At 41.8% G+C, this 20,893-nt stretch overlaps 1 protein-coding gene across 7 annotated transcripts in view; it reads right to left on the bottom strand.

The window, feature by feature from the left end:
• The window catches only part of DCLK1 (doublecortin like kinase 1), a 337,117-nt gene that overhangs the window by 33,038 nt on the left and 283,186 nt on the right, over positions 1-20,893 (bottom strand). For all 7 annotated transcript variants that reach the window (XM_029936850.1, XM_029936851.1, XM_029936853.1 and 4 more), the window contains 5 exons: positions 17,918-18,064; positions 5,998-6,131; positions 3,962-4,039; positions 3,488-3,584; positions 1,311-1,391 (listed from right to left, as the gene is read on the bottom strand). In XM_029936850.1, the coding sequence (XP_029792710.1) occupies positions 1,311-1,391; positions 3,488-3,584; positions 3,962-4,039; positions 5,998-6,131; positions 17,918-18,064 (537 nt within the window). The remainder of the gene's footprint in view (positions 1-1,310; positions 1,392-3,487; positions 3,585-3,961; positions 4,040-5,997; positions 6,132-17,917; positions 18,065-20,893) is intronic.

Raw genomic sequence — 20,893 nt, 5'->3', positions numbered from 1 at the left:
GCGACTATCCCAAAGTCTGGAATTAATATCTTTATACATTTGGACACCAATTGGGGAGCTCTGCTATATGAAAATATTTAAAACAAACTTTATCTATATATCTATGTATATAGATATATATATTCATAGTCATATATATCCTCCTGATATATATGTTTGTGTATGTATATGAGTGTATATATTTATCTGTATATATATGTAAATTACTAAAACCTAGGCCCATGGCCATCATGTGGCAGATCATGTACACTTGTCACTTCAGATACAGTCTGCCTCAATGTTGTGCTGAATCCTTAACAATTAGTGGTTTGGGAAAAAGACACGTGACTAATCACCAAGGTGATAATTTAGAGAAGAAGAACATTTCATTGCCTTCAACTCACCGCCAGACCACTCAAAGTAGTAGAAAGGCTGGCAAAATTTCTGTCATTGAACTAACAATTGTATACTTGTTCCTGTCTGTGTTCATGTCCATTTCCAAATGCAAATCTGTATCTGTCTTCTCCTCTGGCAGTAAGAACCCTTAAACTTAGGTATGGAGTTTCCACATGTGAGTGAGGGTTACTGCAGTGCCTCAGATTATCCAGTTGTTGGGGAAAACATAATCAGTTCATGGATGTGAAATTCTCAAAAGAGTCGTGGGAAGACTTTCTAAGTTAAGCACTCTATACGTATTTATTACTACTCAAAACAAATCTTAGCAATCAGTTGTAAAGAGATATAGGAACAAAATATAATGACTGTGCACCAGAGAATTCTCTCATAAAGATGTATCATTAGACTGTAGTATTCAAATAACAGCAGCAGCATCTGGGAGCTTTTAGAAATTCAGAGCCTCGCATCTACTACATTAGAATCTGCATTCAATGTAGCACATTCAAGTTCAAGAAGTGCTGCACTGGAGTACTTCAAGGCTTCTATGGAGACCCTTGGGTCAGCTGTATTTTTGGTGGGAATAATGCAAAAGCAGTGGTGACTCAGAAAATCTTCTGTCTTACTGATGTAAGCAGAATGTAGATGGCGGGGTGGGGAGTAGTGACCACGTGCACGCACCGCCCCAGTTAGAAGGCAGTCCCAAGTGAATCAAATAAAATGCTCTGTGCAAGGGACCACGAGAAGACATGTCAGCACGGATACAGTAGAGGCCCTCGTGGAACAAGACTGAGACCCCTTAGCTGTTCTGGCATGCTTGAGGGGGAGGAACAAATGCAAACACAACATTTTAAAAAAGGAGGTGCCGCCACGAGGAAATCTGCGGTTTTACAAGGGAACGTTAGGAGTAGGTGGAAGGGAAGGAGGAAGTCACTTACGTTAACCCAGGGATGCTCAAGGACCTGCACAGCTGAAAATCGCTGATCGACATCGACCAACAGCATCATGGTAATGAGCTCCTGCAGAAGGAACGTTCGACGCCATTGGTCTAACTTTCATAGTAACAATCTGAGCGTTTTCATATGCAGAAATTCTCTCTTAGTTTGGAAAAGCTCTAAATCTTAAATATATCAGCTCAACTTACCCACAGCCACCTAACACCTTTAGAAGTTAGAGGAAAGGCAAATATTTAGAATTATAAATATATTGCTTATAGTTGAGAAAAAATGAAATTAATATTAGGATAATTTCATTAAAATGTATTTATAGAAAATTAAGTAATTATACAAGTTAAAGAATTAATATTCCTTTTTTGTCTGGAATTTTGTGCTTTAAAGGCAGATTTCTAAGTTGTTTTAAGATAAAAATATGCTCAAATTGTTTCAAAGTTTTCCACATCAATCAATACCAATAAAATGGAACTATTAAGGGGCAAATGATTTAATGGTTCTGAAATTAATGAGACTTCCTCATGAGCTCAAAATGATTTGGACCAGGAAAGCACAGCTTGGGTTTTAATGATGAGTGAGTCTGTCATACGTTTGTCCACTTTGGATTAGAAGTTCCCATGTAACAAAATGGTTAGATATGTGTTATCCAGTTCCTTACATTCACAGGGTCTGAGTACCAGTCCATGACGGGGATGATTTATTTCCACTGATACAGAGATTTTACCTTAAAGTTCTCATTATGCTCTTTTCCTGCTTCAGGCTCCTTTGTGCAAGAAGGCATTCATTCACTTTCCAACCTGGGTCAGACCTCACTGAAGCAACTACTTTGTATGATGCCCTGTGCCGGCTGTCATGGGTGTGTGGGAGATGGTCCTCTCTGTCAGTGACTTTGAGCCCCCTTGTTAGGGAGTGATGGCCTAAGGTACCTTCCTGAAGAGACTGCTCATGGGCCAAAACAGCTCTCCCCGCTCCGGGCATTATCGCCCATCCCCTATCACCTTTCTACCTCTCATATGACACTTCTCTCAATTCCCCACAGCTTCTAGGCCCAGAGGTGGCCAGAAGTCCTGGGCAGCTGAAGAAAATGAAAGCCTTGGACCCAATGTGCATCATTTTCTATGAAAAGTGGCCAGGCAGAAAAAGTCAGGCTTTCCATTGAACTCACACTCAGGACACAGCAAAGGAAACGCATACACATCAAATAATCAGAAGTCAATTACTTCTCAACATTAATTTTTTCAAAAATTTAAGTCAATGCTTGGAGACATAAGTTTAAGGAATCAATTAAAAAGTTTTCTTTTTTATCTCAAGTTCTACTAATGTCTCCATGTAAGAGTTTTACAGTTTTCTCAGATGTTGATCTCTTAGTTTAATGAGACAAAAACCATATGCCTTATTTCCCTCTGCCTTTACATCCTGGCTGTCTTTCAAGATCCAAGTTAAATAGGAGCTTCCTCTTCATATCTGTGTTGAAAATGTGAATCAATGTTTGAGCTTTCTTCACTGTAATTGATTAACTAGTTGTTTCAGTCACTCATTCTTTTATTTATTCATTCATTTAATACATGTTAAGCACCAATTATGTACTGGTCACTATATTGGCACTACATTTTATATACATAATTTACATAAGTAAGATTTGCCACCTATCTATAGCTACCTCTCTAGAAAGGTAGACAGACAGAGAAGGGTAGTTAGATGGTATACCAGATGGACATGGGGGTGTAAGTGCTATAAGAGAAAAATCAAGCAGATGAGGAAGACAAGGTGAGCTAGGTTGGTTAAAGAGCTATAACTGAAAATGGGGTGGTCTGAGAAAGCTTCACCGGGAAGATGGATTTCAGTCGAGGCCTGTAGAGGTAAAGCAATAAGCTGTGCCGAATCTGAGGTGGGCTGGTGGGGGCAGGGTGGGGCAAGAAGCTACAGCAGTGTAACTGGGGTGACAACAGGGAGTAATGAAGCCAGGGAAACAAAGGCACTTGATGAGTCGGGATGGCTATGAACAGAGGACTTGATGCTTGCGAACTCTTGGAAAACCTAATAATTATAAACAAAATAGATAGAAATCGTATTTACAATATCATTAAGTCTCCCTGCATAAAATGATCCAATAATTCCATTAAGACACACAGACTATAAGGAAGAAGAAGGCACTGGAAACCTACCTTGGCAGAATCAGAAACGTTATCCCAGTATGGAGAAGGAAAGTCCACTTGCCCCATCAAAATCTGATCAAAAAGCACCTCCTGGTCATCACCACTTCTGTTAGATGAACAACAACAACAAGGGAAAAACAGCACTAAAACGTCAACTCAGGGTATGTCTCTTCATTCCTATACATTAGAGCCTTTCCTTTCCCCATACATGTGTAAAATGCGTGTGTTTAAGCAATTTAAGATGTCAATATGGAACTGTTTTGGTAAATTAATAAAGAATGAGTTTTTAAATTATATGGGGAAGATTTATGGAAGGCATGTAAATTAGCATGTACAACATAGAAAAAATAACAGGCACTGTGAGCGAAGTTCTTATTATGGTCATTTCCTGCTTCAGGCTCCTTTGTGCAAGAAGGCGGAATGGATCACTCAGAGAATAGAACAATGCTTTGTCGGTGCTGAATAAAAGATTACAGCCCATACCCACGAAACGGAGGGAAGCCACACAGCAGGATGTAAGTGATTACACCAGCTGCCCAGATGTCCACCTTGAGGCCATATCTGGAAAAGTAAGTGACGTTAGAGTTAGCAAAGTCAGGCCAGGACAAATTATGGGGCAGAGCAAAATAGACGATTTTTCTATTCTAAACCATATTCTAAACAAAACCATACAAAATAAAAAGCCCAACAACAAACAATAAGCTGAAACCCACTGGCTAAACAGAATTCAAGGAAAGAATGAGAGAGAGAGAGAGAGAGAGAGAGAGAGAGAGAGAGAGAAAGAGAGAGCGTCCAAGATCCATGAATAAAAATCAAAGGAAAGCATGCTTATGATCATATCCAAATATCAGTAAGTGAGGGGTTTCATCAAAAAGGTTTATTATAATCATATACATTTTAATATAAGGATGGACCCTTGAAACTATCCAACTCCCTGATTTTAATAACAATTACGTATAGGATATTGTAATCTATTTATTTTTTTAATGTTTATTTTTGAGAGAGGGAGAGAGAGAGTGCAAGCATAAGCAGGGGAGGGGCAGAGAGAGGGAGACAGAATCTGAAGCAGGCTCCAGGCTCTGTCAGCACAGAGCCCAATGTGGGGCTCGAAACCACAAATTGTGAGATCATGACCTGAGCCGAAGTTGGACGCTTAACGGACTGAGCCATCCTGGCGTCCCAGGACATTTCCAATTTATAAGGCACTGGCTACATTATCTTATATATGGTTTTTCCAACAACTCTTTACATTCCCCAGGATAAATACTGTTGCTTATTTTATAGAGGAGAAAACTGAAGTTCAGAGAGGTAAATAGTTTTCCTCAAGAGCACACAATCAGTGGCAGAGCTGGGTTCCAACCAGGGTCTCCAGGAGTCCAATGCAATCCTCTTTCTCCTCCCTCCCAGGAGGAGTAATACTTACAGTAGAAAATGCAGATACACCTGAGGCAGTAGCCTCGGAGGGAGGTCAGGCAAGGTTACGGATGTGGGTTTCCCAACCACTCAAATTTGATGAATAAAAAAGTCCTCATTATCCCACATCTCACTCTAGGGCTTCCCGGTTGGCATTCCCTTCTCATCTATTCCCTATTTCTGCCTCTCTGGTCTATGGTTAAGCAGAACTATCTCCAGTGGGTCACGGTGGAGGATACGACCTAGACCTTTGGGTGTGGGTTGCTGCTACTGACTTGGGGGGAGAAAGTAGGGCCGTCTCCCCTTTCCCAATCCTTCTGGGTCAGAGTAGTGCTTCAGAACATTGCCTATGATCCTTTTTGGGAAGAACCCTCTATTCACACAGACGTGAGTTCAAATGCTGACTGAACTATGATCTAGTCGGAGCTTATATGATATTCAACCATCAGAGTGAGATTATTCATGTGCCCAATGGGAATCATACCATATACTGAAAGTAAAAATTAAGAAAAGGAGCTCAGGACCTGGTGTACAGTAGGTCCTTAGTAAGTGTTAGACCACCAGCCTTCTCCTGGCCCCGGTCTAGAGATTTTCATTCATCTGCTATGGCTGCACACAGAAACCAGAAAATTTCCAGTGGCCCTCTGATGCCTAAGGGTGTTTGTACTGCATAGATAATCAATGGACCGCCAAGAGAGCCAAAATGAGACTGGGACAGGAGAGGGAGGACAGCTGAGAGAAAATCACCACAGGAGACTGTAATCACCGCACACAGCAGTGTCTGTTTCTTTTATCCAAACGGGAGTTAATTACCAGCGCTATATGTTTCCCTGTTAGTCCGAACATTTTTTACTCTGGGGTTAATAACTGCTGTTCTACCTTTAACAAAGGCCAAATGGAAGCCTTGAACAAGATTGCAGTAATTGGCAACTTGATTGGGGAAACAGAGAAAATGGCTCCCACTTTAAAGTTAAAGAAAAAAGAGTGAAAGAAATCTGATAGCTAATTCTGTCCGGATGGCACAGAGCAGTACTTTCTCCTGTTCTCGAAGCAGACTTGTTGTTTGGCGAGCACAGCACTTCAGTACACACACGGGAAGCATTTACCCAGTCTCTGCGATGATTTCTGGAGCCACATATGTCGGGGTGCCACAGACTGTGTACAGGGGCCCGTCTACAATGGTGGCCAGTCCAAAGTCACCCAGCTTCAGAGATTTGCTGCCGTCTTGGTGTTCATACACCTAAAGGAAAAGGAAAGAGTGAAATCGCTTTAAAACGAATAGCTCAGGGGTGTCTGGGTGGCTCAGTCGGTTAAGTGTCCTACATCGGCTCTGGTCATGATCTCACGGTTTGTGGGTTCAAGCCCTGTGTCGGGCTCTGTGCTGACAGCTAGCTCAGAGCCTGGAGCCTGTTTCAGAATCTGTACCCCCCCCCTCTGACCCTCCCCCGCTCATGCTGTCTCTCAAAAATAAATAAAAAATATAGAAAAAAATTTTTTAAAAAAACAACAAAGAGCTCAAAAGCTCTTTCTTGAAGAAATGAGGGGCACTGTGGTTTGACTTTCATCTATTTATCATTAAGTGAAAAAAAACAGGCAATTATGCAAGGATATACTATGACAATATCTTTTTTTAGATTACAGCTAAATCGGAGGCATGGCAAACAAGCAGCAAATGAAAATTCAATAATAAATTACGGTCTGTTCATACAGTGGCATGCTATATGACCATTAACATGGTGATGTGGGCTTATATTTACTGAAATACGTTATTTGGGGGAAATAAGGACAGATTTCAGACTGGTTTGCATAAAATGTGTATTAAAGGAAAAAAATACGTACAAAGAAAATTGCCTGAAAGAACACAATGTTCGCATGTCTGTCTCTGGGCGGTAGAATTAAGGTAGACTTTTTTTTCTTTTCTGCTCCTCTGTATTGAATGTTGCTCACAATTAAAACTGATTTGTGTAATACAATGAAATATAGTCTCTAGTGCAGTATCTACAACTTATGAAAATAATGACCTTTCCATTTTAATACATAAGAAACCTAAAAAATATAGTTCTGTAGTGATTGAACAAAAAAAAACTACACTAATATTAAAATACTTCATTTTCAGTGGCCCGCGTTTCCAACAAAATCTATTTACATTTTTTTATTAATAATTGAAAGGGATATTAACATTTCATTTCACCTGTGGCAATTTGGAAAGATTTATCAGGTGCAGAGTCAGCATTCCATCCAGGTTTCCTTATTAAGGCAGTAAAAGCCTCTAGTCTTTCACCCAACAAATCAAGAAAAGGATGCATGTGACTATAGGCAAGTATTTATATTGCTTTAATTCCAGCCCGTGATCAAACCAAACGGGTCTGCTCTAAAAAGTATCCCATACAACTTCCACTATTTCAAAGAAAAGATCAAAGGACATTCAGAATTCTAATTCAGTGCCCTCCATTGGAATCAATAAGATAAAGAAAACCACAGTAAACGCTAGTATTCCCAGCAAAGGCAGTCACCAGAAGACGCCTTAAGGAAATGGTGAAGTTTTCCGTGCACATCAGAATAAATCCCCCCCAGCAAGCTGAAGCCTGAACGTTCTTCTGTTGCCGCCTGGTGATCGTCTGTACTTGCTACAGCGGTGTGAACCTCTGGCACAGCAAGACATCTCTCCACACACCCGGAACGCCACTACCGTTCACACACCACGTCTCCCTTTCTTTGGCAAAAGTAGATTAACTTCTCATTTCACTGCAGCACAATGTACGGAAGTTTGGCCGGCTAAGCTGTGGTATCAGCGTCGATCACTGGGTCTAACTGTTTTGGCAGAGACTGGGAGTCCGACCCTCCCTTCTGGACTGACCGTGTCCTTTCTGGCCAGAAAATATTCTTTTATGTTTTCTCCACACAGAACACGGCGTCTTTTCCTTAAGCGCTTGACCACCATCCAGTTTGGCCCCTTGGGCAGGTGTCCAGAGACTGGTGGGGTCTCCGGCACCTAGGTTGTTAGGGCAAAGACACATGTAGCTTTGCCCGGCTGTCATCTGGGATGGACACTGTCCTCACTCCTTTAACAAAGCGTCTCTCTGGCCCATCATCAGGAGCAGGTCAAGGCCTCTGAGGCATTAGGGCTGCAAAACTTAGTATCATATCCAGCCTAAATGTTCTCCAGCATAAATCATAGTTTTAGTGCGTCAGTCCTTCTGGTCATCCAAATGTTTTTCATGAACAGAAACCTGAGATGGTAATGTTCAGAAGATCATCCAGTTTACTTCCCAGACAAAGCAGAACTGTTTACTTCCTTACTTCGGTTTTGTTAGTAATAACCTTCCTAAAGTGCAAAATAACCTCTTACTCTGAGGTTCCGTTAGGTCCAAACATACACAGCACGTGTTTTGTGAGATTGTGCAGATGCAGATTTCAATTTACACAACTCCATTTGTGCAGGAACTTTGCGGTTTTCCTCTAAACATTCTATCTATAATCACCTAACTTTATTCAAAAGTTGGACGAAAGCAGATGTTGGCAGATCCACTCATAAGTCATATTTTGGTTCTAAATATGACGATGTAATTCTTTCACATGTAGCAAAGGTTTTATTTCTGAGTATCTACGTTTTGATAGGAATTCCATCTCATACATAGCCATGTGCTGGTTATATTTAATATGGCCAAACAATAAAGTTCAAAGTTTCAATAACCAAGGGAAAACAAGCACTAAAAAAATCTTACCTAAAATTTATGATTATATAAAAGTAATAATTCTTCAAAAATAAACCAACACCTTTTAAATAAAACACACTGAATCTATCATTTTAATGTTCTTTTTATCTTTATCACTTCCACAATGGCCCCTTCCTTTGCTTTGAAACAACAGAATTTTCATGAACATAAAGTGGCTAACATGATGCTATGGTAGACAATAGGAACCGAGAAACAAAAGCCTAATCCATGTAAGTGAAAACATTTCTAGACACGACTACATTAGAAATACTGCGGCAGAATGTTTTTGCAGGTGAATAAGTGTCCACGCCCTTCGTTTGGAAATGCGTTTCACTAACTTACTGTCAGGCAAGGCAGGAAGCAAGGCTGTTTTGGGTTTTTCTCTGTCAACACTTCGGGAAAAGGATACAGAAGAATACACTGCAGTGCTTCCTCTCCTCCCGTGGGACAGCGCCTTTCCTGAGGGGTAACATCAGCCCACCTCGCAGCTGGGGTCACCCTTAGTGCCTGCTTCAGCCCGAGCTGGGCTCACTCTTATCTCTTACGGAGCCAGTTACAAAGGGGCATGAGTGAGGCCATTGAAAAATGTAATTAAAACTCTGTTAAAATTGCAGATTGCTAAATACATCTGTTTCAAACACACACACACACACACACACACACACACACACACACTCACAATACCATCCCCCAGAAAGTATTTTCCCAAACGGCAGCTATAAATTTACTTTGAACTAAGATTTTAATTAAAAGGTAGGAGTTGGAAAAGCTTCCGACAAGTTCACACTTAACATGTGGCCTCCTTGCCTTATCCTGGTCCCTGAATCGATTCTGATTTTGCTCCTCTGCGTGTCTACTCATCCTGACCATCTTCCAGGGACCTTGGTTGCAAGCACAGCCATGGACAGCCTTGCCGGCAAGTGGGGTTCTGACGTCAAAAGAATTTTTGGCCTTCACTGTATTGTAAAGTTTCCATAAAACGCGACCCACAAGTGTGGTGGGAGTACATTGATTGTCAATCAACGAGTATTCACAACATGAGATATAATTTAATGTTCATCCCAAACCCTTTAAATACTCTAGATGTTCCCCCACATTTTAAACACTGAGGGGCGATTAAAGAGACGGGGATTAGTGCAAATTACCAGTATGCAGTGCTTTCACTGTTCTAACTAAGCAATAAAACTGTGTAATTGTACAACACTAATTGAATGCAGCTACCCATAAATGTGGGCGGCCATATGCATCCTATTACCGTAAAGATTGTCAGTATTTTGTAAGCTACTCTTGCGATCATTGCAGATGGCTACAGTCAGAGAAGTTGTTCTCCAGGGTTTATTATATGGCTATAAAGACATCCCATGATTTGACAGACTAAATGTGTTAAATGGCAACAATTATGAAAAAGGTTCCAATTAAAAGCCGAAGGCACGTCCTACCATGAACAGATATAGTGAAAGGTCAGGTAGTATTAGGTTTGTGGCACATCGGTGTTTCACGCAGATTTTCCTTTTTAAAGAAGGGTTTTATTTTTGTTTCTTTTTCATTTATTTGGGGGTTTGCAGTAGCTGTAACTTGCTGAACAGTAGATGTTTGGGCATAGGCCTGATTTCCTTTGGATTAGAAATTGAGACCATTTGGAAAAGTTATTTGACAAAATAAAAGATTTAATATATAGTCATAAAATGCAGCTGGTGGCCATAAAATAATATGAAAATTCACAGATAACCTAAACCCAGGAAAACGGTTTCTGAGTTTCCCATAATAGAGAACTAAGAGCTGACTAATATAACAGATGTGTTGGGACAAACATAATTCTCAATATTGCTGTGAATTCAAGGATAACCCCCATTGAAAAGCTGGCTAATGAATCATTAGTAGCCATGGAAATAGTTTTCACAGAGGAGCTCAATAGGTACTAAAAAATTATTTCACCTAATAGAATTGAACAAAGTTGCCATGAAATTGACAAAGCCATGAAAAAAAGTCAATTTACTTTTTAACAGATATGGTATCCCTTTAAAAAGACATTGATTTTCCTCTGGCCATGGTATATGGTGTCTTTATGATCCTTTCTAAGGAAAATGAATTAAATTTAAATCTTTAATCTTTAAGAAGTGAAGTAAAACAACATGAATGCAGGGGGTTATTTTTTAAAATGCACTTTACGGTTCACATACTTTAAAATGAAACCTCCTGGGAAAAAAAATTCTTAAAAAAACAAAACTCATGTTATACCCACATGTAAAATACTTATGAAGTCAAACATAAATGAAATAATAGGAGAGAACGTTATATTGGAGTCATAAGAGGTAACAATACTAGAGGGAAAAATAAAATAGCTTTCAAAGTATTAATCTGGAGATATCTGGGAAGACAAGATGAATGGAAACTCCAGGAAACCTGATTCTCATCCTCACATTAAAATAGTCATGAAACTATCTGAAAAGGAGACCTATGCAGCTGCATTGAGATGCACATTCTGAATTCTCATGGCCACTATACATACTAGGCTTTTGCTAAAACTGGGAACTCAACGTCATTGCCATTTTGAAAACTTGTATTACATTTTTGTCATACGAGTAATATCCAACATGTCACTGTAGGAAAATTAGAAAAGACAGATAATTATAGAGGGAAAGGAATTAAACTCACCCATAATCTTGACACCTAGAAATAACCACTGTTAACATTTTGGGGTAAGAACTTCCAGCCCCTTCCTTACCGCTCTTTCCTGCTCTTCTCCCTTCACTGGACAATATAACCTGAGTGACTAAGCCCGTATCTACATCACGATTGCCAGTGGCAATCCATTGTACGGAGACACCATGATAATAACCCCCACAACTACTACCACTGCTGCTTAGCGAGCACACGGGATACGCCAGGCATTGACTTGAGAAGTCCATGGTCATTATCCTGGTGGATCTTCACAGCAACCTATTAAGTAACCTTACTGATATTCTGAGGTTGAGAAAATTGAGTCTCAGAGACGTTAAGTAACTTGTCCAATGTTGCACAGCTAATAAATAACAGAGCCAGAACTTAAGCTCGGGTATGTCCAAGTCCAAGATTTTAGCCAGTAAACCCTCCTCCCTCCTCATCATGCTGTTATTTAACTAACCGGCGCCCTGAGGTAACTTGTTTCCATATACATGTATAGCTATTCCACCAGACTAAAGCCCACTGGGATGAATATCCATATGTTTGTATACATATCTGATTTTTTTAAGGTTACATTTCCAGATGTAGAATTACTTGGTCAAGGGATACACACACAGTTGAAGGTTTCAGTTACTTATTACCAAATTACTTTTCAGAAAGCTTCTATGAAGTTACTCTTGCACCAGCACATATGAGATGATTGGCAGCCAATACTATATACTATTATTATTAATCTTTGCTAGCCCAATAAGACCGCGCCACTTTAGATGAGATGAGTGATACTATGACAAGGGTGACTGGTGGAGCAGACACACCCAGGCCAACCAAGGCAGCCCACGGATACTTTTACTTCCTGTCTTCTTCTGTGTGCAATCACAGGTCCTTGGAAAAGGGCCCTGAGCAATGTGTTAGCCAAGTAACTGGTGTAATATTGTACTAAATAATGTTTGGGGACAGTGTTTTTTTCTTCTATTTTGCCCTTAATTTTTATCCAAATTCGGAGAGCAGATTTTTTTTCTAAACACCTATAAAAAGCGATCGTTCAGTTCCTGCATGGACATTTTCGATTTATTTATTTATATTTGACAGGAGGGAGCAAGGGAGGGGCAGAGAGAAAGAGAGGGAGAGGGAGAGAGAGGGAGAGAGGAGGACAGAGGACCTGAAGTGGGCTGTGCGCTGACAGCAGAGAGCCCGATGTAGGGCTCAAACTCAAGAACCATGAGATCCGAAACTGAGCCAGAGGCAGAGGCTTAACTGACTGAACCACTCAGGTGCCCCTCTGCTTGGATATTTTCAATGACCACAGCTACGTATATTAAAGGCTGTTTAATTTGCAAACAGGTGCAAGTGTTAGAAAATTTTTTCTTATATCACCCTCAAATCTCTCACCAGCACAGAAAAGTTTTCCCATCTTCCATCTGGCAGCTTTTCATAAATTTGACCAGAGCCACGATGCTCTACTTTCCCCATCCCTGCTGCGGGCTGCACCCCAGGCCCCTGACATGCTGTGCTGATCCCTCACCCTGGTGGTAAGTGGGACGGGCAAGGCAGAGGGCTCTTGCAGTGTAGGGAGTCTAGGGTCACTTTTTTTTTTTTTTAGCAATCATATCACACCGAGGCTCACACTGAACTTACACTCAATTAATTGCCTTTGACATGGTCTGGCCAAGTTTTTCCATTCCTGCTTTTCTGCAATGATCATTAAAGCAACTATACCAAAACCACTTGGTCCATTGGCATTTATGTTTCTCTCTTATCAAATTTCATCTTACTGATTTTGGACCCTCCTCGAGCCAAAGATACTTCTGGATCTCAATCGTGTCATTTGCTGTAATACATCTTCATTTCACATCACTAAGAATGCTGATTGGGGGGTGGCCAGTGACGGGGTCCTGAGAGACCCCGTCTCCCTTCTTCTGGGTCCCCGAACCATTAATCAACACTGCTGGTTTGCGATCATACGACGGTGGACTGACTACAGATCTACTCAACTGCACTTCGTCTATGACTTCTAGATGCACTCTCTCTGTGTGGCACTTGTCTTGTGTACCATGGACTGGTTTGGGGATTAAGAGGTATGGGATTAAGGCCGAAGGAAATCCATTCATCTTGTGGGCTTGGGGCTGGCTGAACTGGAAATGAAGAGAATCTGGAACACCCCATCACTTGGTCATACCTGGCTATCCCTTGGAGGGACCAAGATATCTTGTTGCTATGGATTATTCACTAATCTATTTAGTGAAAATGAGGGGCAGCTAGGAGCAAGTACAGAAAGCCTGGACAGAAAGTTTCTAAAAGAAAATTTCTGACCAAGAGAGGCAGATTCTATGAGAAACTGTTTTCTCCCAGAGAGTGAGCACTGGGGAGTTTAGATGGAAAAAGTTTCTTGAACATAAACTTTTATATTTCAAGAAAATTACAGTTTATTTCTGGAATAAATAGTGATGCAGGCTATATTTTTGCCAGTAAATACTTTAACTTTCCTAAGGAGGTGGCATCCGCATACACATTTTTAAAAGACCGTCCCAGGGGCACCTGGGTGGCTCAGTCAGTTAAGCATCCGGCTTCAGCTCAGGTCATGATCTCACGGTTTGTGGGTTCAAGCCCCGCATCAGGCTCTGTGCTGACGGCTAGCTCAGAGCCTGGAGCCTGCTTCAGATTCTGTATCTCCCTCTCTCTCTGACCCTCCCCCTGATGGTGCTGTCTCTGTCTATCTCTCAAAAATAAATTAAAAACATAAAAAAAAAAGTTAAAAAAAAAAAAGACCCTCCTAGATCCTTGGAAGAAACTCAGGCTACAATGGAGGACTTTTCTTGCCAAGGGTGCAAGCTTGCCATCTAATGGTGACTCCTGCAAACTGGAGGTAGTTGATCTCCGTAAGACCGTTTTCATGGTTTTGTGTGTTTTTTAAAAAGCAACGAGTTCCTTTTAGTTATATATTATTATCACACACACACACACACACACACACACACACACACACACACACTGGTTCTGTGGATAAGTGCAGTTGGAGAAACCACTGCACTTTCTCTCCCCATTCAGTGACTGAGGCCCAGGTGAGTCCTCCATGTACGGAATGAGGAATGGCCTGGACCTGTCATATTGGATCTTTTCTCTAGTCTGTGAAGAAGTGTAACTCATTCACTCATTCTTTCATCTCATCGCCCTTTCATCCCACCGGTCACTCATCAATATGATCATTAAGCTCCAGGCCTGACAAAGAAAAAGAACCACGAAGCTCATTGGCATGATTAACTTGTGGCAACAAAAACCAAAGCAAAATGAAATAAAAACTTAGTAATGATACAATAATAAAATTATAGGGGGCATTTATATTGGGTCAATTCCCAGTTTTCACCCCAAATGTGGCTGGAAACATCACTGTAAATCAAATCATATTTTCTCATTAAAAGGGTTTGATCTGATAAATACTTAGACTTGAATAGATCAATATAAGTTCTTAAGGCTAAGCTACAACATTTTTATAGAGTTCTGTAGGAATTAAAAATAAAACACTTTGAAAGTTCTCTCTCTGTATAACACTATGTAAAATGAAATCTATAGCTGAATTAGGCATTTAAAAATAACATTTTGGGGCACTGGGTAGCTCAGTCGGTTAAGTATCCAACTTCTCAGGTCATGATCTCGTGGTTCACGGGTCTGAGCCCTGCATCAGGCTATGTGCTGACAGCTCAGAGCCTGGAGCCTGCTTCAGATTCTGTCTCCCTTTCTCTCTGCCCCTCCCCTGCTTGTACTCTGTCTCTCTCTCAAAAATAAATAAAACATTAAAAATTTTTTAAATAATATTTTGATATTTATAACAACCATTAAACACGTAGCTTGCAAAAATCTTGTTGGCAGTCCAACAATTTAGGCTTTTCTGAGGTCTCTTAATAAAAGTAACGCAAAGTGTGTAGTGAGGCCTATTTGGTAAGTTTATTTATTTGGTAGTAAGAAAATGGATTCAAAATCTTTACATTAAATTTGACATAATATTTTTCAAAAATAGTCTGAAGCTCTAAATTTTCCAGGAGATGACAAATCCATGCATGGGTAAATAGTAAAATTTTTAAAGCAATGTCAAAAGGTGCAAGATGATTTTTACAACATACAACTTATTGTAAAACGATTTTGTTTTTAGGAATAATTTAATTTTTATGACAATTAAATGGAAAATAAAAATGAAGGAAGCTAATAGTTCTGTGTTATCCTCTATCTTCATAAAATCCCCTTAAAGGAGGCTCAAAGGAGTTAAGAAACTTGTTCAAGGCCACAGGACTAGCCAGTGGAATTCTGAGTAAAGCACTTGGTTTTGAACTTTGGTCCGTCTGACTATAAATCCTCAGTATGTGAATGTGCCTCCCATGACGATTCTCTCTTATTTTCACAAAAAGGTCAACAGAATGTGAAATTAACAGAAGTCTCAAGTTCAATCAGTGATGTCGTGCTAACTTTGTTAAACCTATTTATATTTCTACCTATTTTATACTATAATAGATTTATCCCTGAAAAACTCACTAACCTTTACTACTCTCTTAGAGTAAGAAATTCCTATACTGGAGAAGCAGAATTACTTTAGTATATATTTTTTAATATATACATATATATTAAACCTGTATTGCAAATGACTTCAATGGCATGTGTGCATTTCACATTCTTACATTGAAAAAGAAAGAGAAAAAGGAGTGAACTTTTTTCTTTTTGGGTAATTTAAAAACTAGAACATGAGAATGAGCACAGTACTTTCAAAGTGTCCTCCAAATTGTAAGTTTAGAGAAATAACACTGTTAAGTAATCATTTATGGCATTTACAGAAATAGATAATGCTCTGGTAGAAGGAAGTGAACAATGTCACACAAAACCAAACTGCAAGAGTGGGGAAGGGAAATCAAACTTTAATTTTCCATCACTGAATTTTGGGCGTTTAGAGAAGTTTTGAAACAAAGGCTCAGTTGTGAGTCTGTTCCCACGAGACCATCCTACATAATTCAGGACACAGGAATAATGGATGCAGACAAGAGAAAATTGCTGGCTTACGAAGGCAACTATGCAGAAGAGAATGTTCAGACTACTGCGGAGATGTGGAATTTGAGGTGCAATTAAGGCAGAACTCTGTCGCTTGACCTCAGCTGCCTTTGTCAGCCAGCAGCTACGAGCTTATGAACATAACCGCAATTAACTCTCTGCTCGTATATTTCTTTCTTGAATGACGATTAATGCTACTTGCATGTCAACTCGATGCAGGCTCGTCAGTCTGTCCCCTGGCACAGCACCTGGCACAGGGCAAGCACACAACGAACCTCCCTAATTCACAGCTTCATGTGGTCTAGTGGTTAAAAGCTTGGGCTTTGGAGTAGGACAGAGCTAGGTTGAGATCTTAGTTCTGCCACTTGGGAGTTATAATGGGCCTGGGAAGGTCTTTGTACTTCCAGGCACTCAGTTTCCTTACCTGTGAAATGGGACAGTAACAGAACCTACCCCATCTGGCTGTCGTGAGGATTAAATGAGAGAATGAGGGAAAAGTGCGGGGCAAGCACACGGGTGGGTCTCCGTGACAGCAGATGTTTTCTGCCTCCACTGTGCGGTGGGAGCTGGGCTGCTCATCTGCTTCTAGACTTGGATGCTCATTCGGGTCATGTGGGGGAGCTTGTTTCAATGAAGATCTGTACCCTGTCACCAGTCACCAGATTCCGATTTGCTAGGGCTGCAGGGAGGCTCAGAAATTTGCATTTTTAACAGGCATCTGGGAGTAGTTCAGATGCAGGGAGTCTTTGGACCACCCTTGGAGAGACAGTGCTTTAGGAAGAGAGTCCTCAGTTCCCAGACTGCTGGGAGATGGACAAACTAACAGGCTAACAGTAATACATAATAGATGACTCTTGGGCCCGGATAATGACAGGAAAAGAAGAACTAGTATCTGGGGGTTGGGAGGGAGGGAGAAAATGAATAGCTTTCATTAAAATTCCAGCCTGGAGAGCCAGCAAAATTGGTTACTCCCATATTCACCAGTGACAGCACCTCAGTGCTTAGTCTTTGTCTCCTCAATTCCTTCCAATACTGTCCCCTTAACAATTGGATGAGGAAAGGAACTTCATTTGCTTGCATAAAGAACTCTTGGTGTTTCCCCCAGAGATGATGAGTTAATGAAAAGCAAAACAGTTATACGGGGGGTAAGGATAGCTCTGATTTTAAAATATCGGTCCCCATTATGTTTATTTTTATGCTGAAGGCGTGGTGTCTTTAAAACTCCTAATTTACTGTCTTAGCTTTTAGATCATATTATCAAAATGAGAAATTAAGGGCTGCCTTTCACCCCCTTCAAGTAAAAACTTTCCACATCAAAGCGCTATGGGTAAATAACATACACTGAAATGCTCCTCATGATTATCTTGGCTTAGCCCAAGGTATTAACCACAGACTTAGGTTTCCCCAGTTCTATTTCCCCAACCCTGTCTCAGGTTTCTATTTGCTATTGATTAGTCAAGTACTCCTAAGGGTACATTAACCCTTGTAGACAAACTTAAAAGGCTAGTTTCTAGCTAGTAACTGAAATCCAGCTGGAACCTAGCCTTGAAGGTAGATTTCTTTTCAAAACAGGAAGAAAATAGGAAAGGAAAAAAGACAGATTCACAATCCCTCTTACCAGGAGGTTCTCTGGCTTGATGTCCCGGTGGACAATGTTCAGGCTGTGCAGGTATTTAATGGCGCTGGCCAGGTTGTACAGCATCCCACTGGCATCTCGCTCAGTGTATTTGTTAGTGGAAGTAATGGCGTCAAAGAGGTCTCCTCCCTGGGAACAGAATAGCAGGTGGAGCAGCACATTAGCAGATGGTCCAGTCGGGCCGCCTGGAGATGGAACGGACATGCTACCCAGGAGATGAGGAATACGTGCAGGGCTCTGGGCTCCCAGGGCTCTGCCTGCCACCTCCCTCTGAGGCCCAGGGACTCTGGTAACTTCTCTCCCCGCTGGGAAAGACAGTGGCATCTCCTCCACGGCTCAAAGGAGCAGGGTGAGGACTCTGCCATCGGACACAGTCATTACTGCAGCCCCAGCCACGGAGGAGAGGGGGACCCCGGCCTCTAGGGCAGAAGCCTTGTGACAGACAGCTGGGTGCCCTGGTGGCATGCGCTACATGCCTCATACCAAATGCCAGTGCAAGTTCAAAGTCATAATCCTAAACCTCCCAAAATGAGAAGCAGGTAATACTGCAGACCACACCCTTAACAAAATGTTCTGCTGGCTTGTGAAATTCATACACGCACGCATGCGCGCGCGCGCACACACACACACACACACACACACACACACACTCAATTCCCTTCATTCTCTAGATTTAGCTCTCTTGGAGTGGGTGTAGTGTTTTCTTTTTCAATAATGTGCTTCTTTGTAAGAAGCAGAGAAAAGGGCCAGGAACTGTCATTCTAAAGATGAGAGAGAAAGAGAGGAGCAGGGTGGAGGGTGAAGAAATTTCAAAGGAAGTTTTCTAGGACCATTATTCATCGGAACTTTTGTTTCCCTCGTTCCTTGCTAACTTATTGTTATTTGGAGAAATAGAATGGGTTAGGCTCTAATTTTAGATCTATTTATTTGAAGCCCTTTCAGAAGTTTGGGCCTGATTTACTAACAACGTTTGCATCGTTCTTGCACATGGTGTGCCAAAGAGCCGAGTGCAGGAGGCAACTGTGTTCAACGTTGCCTTGTGCGGTAAGGGATTGCATTTGTGTTTCTAAATGGCAAAAGTAGAACGTAGCACTTGCAGGCTGACAACTGTCGAAGGTCACACTCTGGCCTGACCTCTGCTCCCCTGTACAGCCTCGACTCAGGAGGCTTCTCCCAGGTCCATTCAGTTCCAAAACTAAAGACATCGTGTCAACATGAACACGGTCTCTCAGCCGTCTGTTTCTCTCAAAGGCCAGGCAGCCACATGCAGGTTTATAGGTTGTTTCCACGCCTCTCCGGGAGGCAGGATTTCCAGCATGGTCTTCGCGGTGCTCCCCGATCAGTGGGACGTGTGCGTGGCCGTGCACGGCAGCCCCACGATGACCCCATGGTTGCCCAGTTACCCAGGGAGGCTCCGGGCATCCTGTCTCCTCCCTTCCTCTGCATCCTCAACCAAGCGGTCAGTCAGTGCTTCCTGTAAGGCCTGCGGCACGGCGCCCCCCTCCATCCCACTGCACCCTCTGGGGGAGGGTGTTTGTTGCACTATCCCTGGTGGTTGTCCTGTGGCCTCACAGCCCGCACTGCTGCCCCAGACGCTCATTCAAAACAACCGGTGAACTGAGTGCTGCCATCCCACGTGGTACGTTGGCAATTTCTTCTCCCTTCAGGAAATCAGCATCCTCTCCCCCATGGCTCTCCATGCTCCATTGCCGGCTTCATGGCAGCCTGTTTCATCTCCTCTCCTGACACTAGCCGGACCAGTTAGTCACCTTTATGCTCCCGCTGGGATATTCTTCCCAGGTCATTAAAACATGCCCCAATCACCCTGCATTCCTAACCTGTCCTCCTTAGAGCCTCCTTCCTACAGTGAGCCTCCTTTCTGTCTGTCTGTCTGTCTGTCTTTATTTCTTGAGTGAAAGACATGAGGGAAAGGCAGAGAGAGGGGGAGAGAGAGAATTTTAAGCAGGCTCCATGCCCAGCTTACAACCCTGGGCTCCACCTTACAACCCTGGGATCATCACCGAGATCAAGAGTCGTAAGTTTAATAGACTGAGCCACCTACGAGCCCCCTGGCATGGCCCTTCTAGTCTCTTTTTCTTTCTAACTCCTGCTCATCAATTAGGGCCTGGCTGCAGGGTCACCTCCCGCACAAGGCCTATCTTCCTTTGAACACTGTATACACACAGTTTGCATGTGCACATGTCTGTAGGCTGAAGTCTAAAGGCCGGTTCTTATTAATTATGGAATTTCATTCATAATAACGGTTCCTTTACTGTTTTCCAGAATATAAGCCTTCCTCATCCTACAGCTGCAGGCCCTCTTTGGCATACCACTGGACACTTCCGGTTTGAGAAGCATGGACCTAGCTACATTTCTCAGGGGGGACATGTTGTGGGAGCCTTTCAAGTCAAGCCTGGGGTTGGCCTTCATTTCCTGGGATGCTTCCAGACCTGGCCTCACAGCAGTTCTGGGTCAGCCTAAATTTAAGGATATGATCTGGTGGCCCCACTGAGGAGTCCCGATGCTGGACTGCAGACTCGCTCTGGCCTTGTTAGGCTACCTTGGTGCCCCAGAGGGAATTCGCAAAAGGCTAAGTGAAGTGAGCGCCTCCCAGTGTTGCTTAGCTATTGTCACCCGACTGAGCAAATGAGTGACAATCAGCCTAGGCTTTCCCATAAAATGTGTTCTGAACTCTTAAGCTTTTGCTTCTTTCATTTCTCCACTTCAAGTTTAAGTTAGTCTCAACTGCAAAAAATCAGCCCGTAAACGGGAGATAATCAATTTTTAACAGCACACAGAAGGGCAACAGGAATGGTTTAAATTTGTTGCTCTAAAAATTAAAGTCACTGTAAAAATATTATCTTTGTTGCTAGATAAAGTATATTTTATGATACTGGAATTACCAAACTGTATTTGGCGATAAAGCACCAATATGAAAATATTCTGAATAACTGAAAT

This window comes from Suricata suricatta, chromosome 4 (assembly GCF_006229205.1).
Source record: "Suricata suricatta isolate VVHF042 chromosome 4, meerkat_22Aug2017_6uvM2_HiC, whole genome shotgun sequence".
NCBI classification, from domain to species: domain Eukaryota; kingdom Metazoa; phylum Chordata; class Mammalia; order Carnivora; family Herpestidae; genus Suricata; species Suricata suricatta.
Note: the sequence above shows the minus strand (reverse complement) of the source record. Positions and strands in the feature narration are given on the sequence as shown.